The 6,577-nt window shown below is 38.2% G+C and overlaps 1 protein-coding gene across 1 annotated transcript; it reads left to right on the plus strand.

The window, feature by feature from the left end:
• Positions 738-4,945, plus strand: LOC104757923 (ubiquitin carboxyl-terminal hydrolase FAM188A-like). Its single transcript, XM_010480716.2, has 7 exons — positions 738-1,596; positions 2,185-2,263; positions 2,375-2,514; positions 2,617-2,728; positions 2,832-3,008; positions 3,663-3,734; positions 3,860-4,945. Exons 1-7 carry the CDS (start codon positions 1,175-1,177, stop codon positions 4,670-4,672), a joined length of 1,815 nt encoding a protein of 604 aa, XP_010479018.1. The 5' UTR covers positions 738-1,174; the 3' UTR covers positions 4,673-4,945.

Raw genomic sequence — 6,577 nt, forward strand, 5'->3', positions numbered from 1 at the left:
AAAATGGACCCTTCCCAAGGGCATTTTTAAAAAGTGGAAAGAAAAAATGGGCATTTTTGCTTTTCCCCCTAAAATTATTAGTTTATCTTATATATAATATAGATTTGTAATCATAGTTTTGAAAATTAACTTATAAATTATTTAATATATGAACTACAAAATATTACACATACTATAACACATTCTTAATATTCCAAAAAAAACAAAAATACACATAAAAATATATACTAACATACTATATAGGCATATACCTCTGTTTAATTCTAGAGCACAAAACAAATCTAGAATTTTATATTATATCTAATAACAATTTAATGTAATTAGGTTATAAATTTCATAAAACGTAAGAAGAAGAAAAAAATTCTAAACAAAATTCTAAATTAATTAGACAAACAATTAATTAATTAAAAATTTAAAAACTAAATAAATTAAAAAATATTATTTAAAATACAATAATATATAACTTAGTCTCGCGGTGTATCGCGGGTGAAATCCTAGTAATAATGATATTTTGGGAAAAAACTTTAATTTAATGATATTTAGGATATTTCTCTAATTTTTGTTTTATCGAAAATAAATTTCATACCTTACTTGAAGAGTGAAAAAAATAAATAAATACATAACTAAGCATAATTAACCTAAAGCACCGTAGTACTCGTTAAAATAAACCACTCAATTGAATTTTNTTTTTTTTTTTTTTTTTTTTGGCAAACAACCAATCAATTGAATAAACAAACTCTTCTCTACTTGGGAGAGACGGATCCAAAAGATGATAATAATAAGGGAATTTTCCCATTCTTTTTTTTTTTGGTTTTCCTTATCGAATTTATAATTTTGCCCTAAATCGTTCAAACCCCTAAAATCCAATATCGTCTCTTCTCCTCTTTATTCTTCAATGCCCAAACCAAAGTTGAAAACTTTATATCCTGTGAGAATAGGAAACTCATCATTATGTTAAAGATCCTTATTGGTATTGGAGGCTTATATATATTTATTGATTACCAAAGCCAAAAAAAAAGATTTCTTCTTTGAAATCGGATCCTTCAATTTCAATTCATATATGATCTTGTCGAGACAACAATAAGATTTTTTTTGTGTTTTTATTACCAAATCGTAACGTAAGTGTTCAAAGTTTCAATCTTTGGATCCGGGGCAATCTCTATCTGGGGTTATAATGGCGGATCATCAAGAAGACGAAGATTTGAAATTGGCTCTTAAGATGAGTATGCAATACAATCCTCCTGAGCCTAAACGGAGCAAACCCATTGAAGAATCCGGATCCGGATCTCAATCTGGTGGTGGTGAGTCACCTGAGGCTAAATCTCGACGGTTGCAGCGAGAGCTCATGGCTGCTGCTGCTGAGAAACGTATGGTTTTGTATCCTAAGAGCCCTCCTCCGGTTCAGAACAAAGCTCGGGACTTGCCAATTGCGGTTGTTGCTAATAAGGATGATGGAGCTGTGAAGAGTGGTGAAGAGTTGGGATCTGGCTTGGGGAAGGAGTTATCGGTGGAAGAGTCTGATCAGTTGTTCTCTATGGTGTTTGGGAATGAGGTTTCGAAGAGTGTACTTGCACAATGGACTAACCAGGGCATAAGGTATGCTTTTTGTTTTTTTGTATTTGTGTTGCTGTTAAGTTTGCTTTGTTCATGGATGGATTGAAATTTCCGTGACGGATTGTCATACTCTGTTGTGGTTTTAATGACTAGTTGGCGCGGATAGTAGTTAGACCCGTTACCAAGCCGTTAAAAAACCAAATGGGTAGTAGTAGCCAATACAGAAGCTAGATTAAGATTTAAGAGTGAGGGGATACTATATACTGGCCTTTTAAGGCATTAGGTTTATTATTCGCTATCCAATGTGTGATTCTTGTCAACCCAATTCCTAGGCTATAAGAGTGACGGTATTCTATAGCCCTTTTATCATCCGCTATCCGATTCGGGATTCGTCTTAACACGTAATAGCGATTAAGAGTGAAGGTATCCTATAGCCTTTTAAGGAATTAGTGTAAGAACTGGAAATTTCCATGTGTATTCTAGATGTTCAGTAATTTCTCCAAAATGTGTAAATGACATATCTGTGTCTCGCTATTTTTCTTTTTCTTCTAGTTTAATTGTATTTCATAATTAACCTTTATGTGCCCAAAATTTAACTAATGTTTTTTCTTACTACATATTTTATTATAGGTTTAGCCCTGATCCTGAAACTACTATAGGCTTAGTGCAGCATGAAGGTGGCCCCTGCGGTGTCTTAGCAGCACTACAAGTAATTCTCTTAATTTTTTCTGATCTGTTTTTGGTAAAATGTGGTTTTATGGTTGTCTAGAGCATGTGGACATTCTTTCAGTTGATGCTGACTGTTCCATTTTCTGTGTAGGCATTTGTTCTTAAATACCTTATTTACTTTCCGGATGACATAGGTAAAGCTTCCCCAAGTAAGGGTGTCTGGACATTATCTAAACATCGTTATGTTGCATCGGACTCCTTCTCTTCTGTAACCCAAGAAGCAAAAACAAGGTGGTTTTTCTCAGAAGATTAGTTAGACTATGTTTCACATCCGAATTTCAGTTATCATGCTTAATACTCATCATCTGTCATTGTGTTCCCATAATTTTGCAGGGCCCTTGTCAAAAGCATGTGTGAGATTCTATTTATGTGTGGAAATAATAACCGTGCTGTAATTGCCACTTTCACTAATTTTGAGGATTCCAGTACTAATCAGAAAGATGAGGTTAGTCTTATTTGAGTAGTTCTTCATATTTGGTGCAACCATTGGTTTTGCTGCACTTTTTATGTTGGGTCCTTATCAGATTCCTTCTAATTTATTGTTGCAGGCAATGGTTGGTGGACTCCCCATTGAGTCTGCTTCAGATTTGCAGAAGATCCTAAGGTTCGAGACATTCACAACTGAATCCAGTGCCCTAAATAAGCTAGAAGGCACAATAACTGCTTTCCAAAGTCGCATGGGTGCTTTGCTGTTCCTAATTTCTGCTTTACTCTCCCGTGGACTGGTATTGACGCAGATCCTTATTACTCTTTTGTTCGTTAACATGTGTACAAGAAATCATACCTGAATGGTAGATTAGGGTATAAAACGAATTTGGAATCCTTTTGTTTGTTCATGTGGTCGTGTTGGATCTTTATATTTAGTCATATGGTGCACTTAAGATCCTTTGATTTGGTCATGTGGTCCTTGCAATTTAGGTTTCTTTATATTTTCCAGAAGATATACTAATATAAAGAAAAACCTCAGTTGATAGGAGTAGGGGATGCTAATTCTACTGTTTATCTAACAAATGGAAGAATGAATCTTACATCAGCATTTTAATCATTGGAGAGTAGAAAAATGCTTAGATGTTAATGTTTGGGGCCTTGAGAGCCTTGGGAGGGTCAATATGCTCTAGAATTCACCCTAGGTTAACTATGTAGTGGGTTTAGATTTCTAGATTATTCTATGATTGTCTCTGTTCTACTAATCAGTAAGAAATAAAGCAAGATTTTGATTTCTGCGACTTGATCATTGTGGTAGATTCTGTGTACAGATTATTCATTTCAATTCTCTAAGGTTTATCTGAAGGATCCTTTTTGTTTACTACTGCCTACAAATAGTGACAGTTATCCATGACTATTGAGTAACCGTAAATGAATAATTTTGTGATGAACAGGATTCCATTCAATCCGACAGGGATGATCCAGACCTCCCCTTAGTAACTGCACCATTTGGACATGCCTCCCAGGTAGTAGAAAAAACACATTTTCAATTCCAGACTAATTCGTAACTTGTTTTTTTTTTTTTAAACTTCTATCCTGTTTTTTCCTCGAGTGCTGCTAATTTTTCTCTACGCCCCTTCTTTTTTCTTAGGAAATTGTAAACCTGCTCTTGTGTGGAGAAGCCGTTCCTAATGTGTTTGATGGAAGGATGGATCTTGGAGGTGGCATGTTCCTAAAAGGCATCTCTAAGAATGTGGAGGTGGGCTTCCTCACGTTGCTCGAGTCTCTCAATTTCTGCAAAGTTGGTCAGAATCTCAAATGTCCCAAATGGCCAATATGGGTTATTGGCAGCGAGTCACATTACACGGTCCTGTTTGCACTCAACCCATCCGTCCAAGAAGAAAACGAACTTGAGCTGAGAGAGTCTCAGATAAGAAGAGCGTTCGATTCAAGAGATCAAAGCGGAGGAGGAGGCTTCATCAGCGTCGAGGCCTTTCACCAAGTTGTTCAGGAAACAAACATCAGACTCCCAACAGAGAAGCTAAACGACATCTGCGCCACAGGTTTCATCGTGTGGAGCGAATTATGGCAAGTGATCTTGGAGTTAGACCAACATTTGGGTGGCATAAAGGATTCAACAGGAATGATGGGAAAGAAAGTGTTTGATATTTATCACTTCAACGGAATTGCCAAGTCCGATATAAACGGTGGTGGTCAAGCAATGGCTGTGGAAGGTGGGGCGGTTCCTACGCAAAGGCCTCGGCTGACAAAACTAAATGTCTCTGTTCCTCCTAAATGGACACCAGAGGAGTACATGTCATGTGCAATGCCGAGCAGCTCTGAGAAAGACTCAGAAGTGAATCAGCCTAAACCGGTACAGCATGCACCATTGGTGGATTGTATCAGAACTCGGTGGTCACGCGCCACTTGTAGCTGGGCTGGAGATCCTCCAAGTATAGTTTGAAGAATGTTGTATTATGACATAGCTTGAGCCTAATTTCTGGCGGCCTCTTGGGATTTCAAGAAAACAAAAAAAAAAAAAAAAAACGGGAAACTGCTGATTTGATTTAGCGGTTTAGACGCGTCTGAACTTTCTTTGCGTTTTCCGTTTTTTTTTTTTTAAATGTTGTGTATTGATGTAGAATTTTTGTTCTGTTAAGATTGAACGTTATTGAGACAAATGAATATTTCAATTTTTTTTAACAGCAGTCTTGTGGTTTCTTATATGTCTTATCCTTTGACAGTCTTTTTGGTTTCATAAAGGTGTATTTTGCACTAATGAGTAATGAATAATCTGTTACGAAAGAAAACAAATGTGTAGTGTAAGCATTTATTTGTAAAAAAATAATAAGGACTTTTCTCCCAGACATGATTATCGAGGAAGCTCCTTCAACCAAGCTTTCCGACGCCGGCTAGGCCTCTGCTCGTCGGCGTCGGGATCCACCTGTACTATCAGCTGCTCTGAAAATCCTTGATCTTCTTAGTTTGTCTTTCTTTAAATTTTTTCCCTAATTTTTAACCCTTTTTAAACCTTATCAATCCCTAATAATCTCTATCTCCGATCCAAATCAAGACCATCGTATAGCTCCGCTGATCTATCACTCACCAAAGAGACACTCTTCGCAATTCTCCGGAAACCTCCTCAACCATCCCTTTCTATGGCAATCTCTTATGAAACTAGGATTTTCCCCAGTGGACCTAGCTTTCACCGTCGAATCAAACCGAGGCCAACGGCTGCTTCCACCGATCTCTCACTCATCGGAGCTGTGTTGTGCTATGCATGCCTCTCCACCAACTTCGGACAGCCGTCACAGCTTCTTCCCATCTCGGCAATCGGCTCTGCAACTAGGATTTTCCCCAGTGGACCTAGTTACCAATGACGACTCCTGCCACGGCCACTGTTTCTACCCGTCGATCTCTCACTCATCGGAGAACCCACCTGCACTGCAGATCTCTCCGCAACTCACGGGCGGCCGACAACCATACCATCAACCATGGCTTTCTCTTTGGAACCTAGGGTTTTTCTTAGTGGACCTAGGTTTCAAATTAGGCCCATTAACGCAACAACGATCCATATCCATCTACTCTTCTCAGGTTGGTGAATTTAGCAAGCCCAAGTCCATTACTTTACTGTTTGTGATGTACCATTGCTGTGCTCGTGTTACTCCGATCAATGGCCAAAGACTCCATTGGAGAAAGGTAACAACAGTGAGGCCTTGGTTATTCATATTTGGAACCTGGCTTTAGCTAATTATCGGGAGTTGAGGTGTGGTTTAAAAGTATATGAATATTTGGTCTTGTTCCTTGAACTGTTCTAGCAATAATGGTAGCCTTGATCTTGAACGCTTTCTGTTCAACGGCGGCCACCAGTTAAGCTGGTCACCTGATGTCTTCAAGCATCGTCTCTCAACTATCTCCATCACACGGATCCCATCCCAAATAGTACCTATTGCGATTTCTCGAGGTGATCCTATCTCACCCTTAACCGACTACATCACCATAGTCTCCAGTTTCTTTGCTGTCTCGTTACTGTGGGCTCCTATTGCCCCGGTGGACTCTGATGCATCGAATCTCTTGTCAACGTCACAGTGTTAGTTGACCGTGACTACTTATCTGTCCTTTGAAGCTTTCAATGATGGCCCTTCGATGTACCATGATCTCACATGTACCAATAGACTCCTAAGCTTTTGGTTCATAGCTCTCTTGGATTATACAATCCATGAACTGCGTTTATCTTCTTTTGGCATTGGGGAATGCCTGTTATGTATTGTAGTTGTCTCAAACTTTGGCTCTTGCTCCTTCTCTGTACTTGTACTGGTTACATTTTGATTGAATGAAGCAAAGTGTTTGACAAAAAAAAAAAAAAGGG

Source organism: Camelina sativa, chromosome 17 (assembly GCF_000633955.1).
Source record: "Camelina sativa cultivar DH55 chromosome 17, Cs, whole genome shotgun sequence".
In the NCBI taxonomy this organism is placed as follows: domain Eukaryota; kingdom Viridiplantae; phylum Streptophyta; class Magnoliopsida; order Brassicales; family Brassicaceae; genus Camelina; species Camelina sativa.

What these genes read in the sequence shown, in the direction of transcription:
- LOC104757923 (XM_010480716.2), top strand. Translation starts at nt 1,175, where the DNA reads ATGGCGGATCATCAAGAAGACGAAGATTTGAAATTGGCTCTTAAGATG. An exon ending in GTACTAATCAGAAAGATGAG is followed by an intron (nt 2,729 to 2,831) that starts GTTAGTCTTATT and finishes TTATTGTTGCAG; the next exon opens with GCAATGGTTGGTGGACTCCC. An exon ending in CATTTGGACATGCCTCCCAG is followed by an intron (nt 3,735 to 3,859) that starts GTAGTAGAAAAA and finishes CTTTTTTCTTAG; the next exon opens with GAAATTGTAAACCTGCTCTT.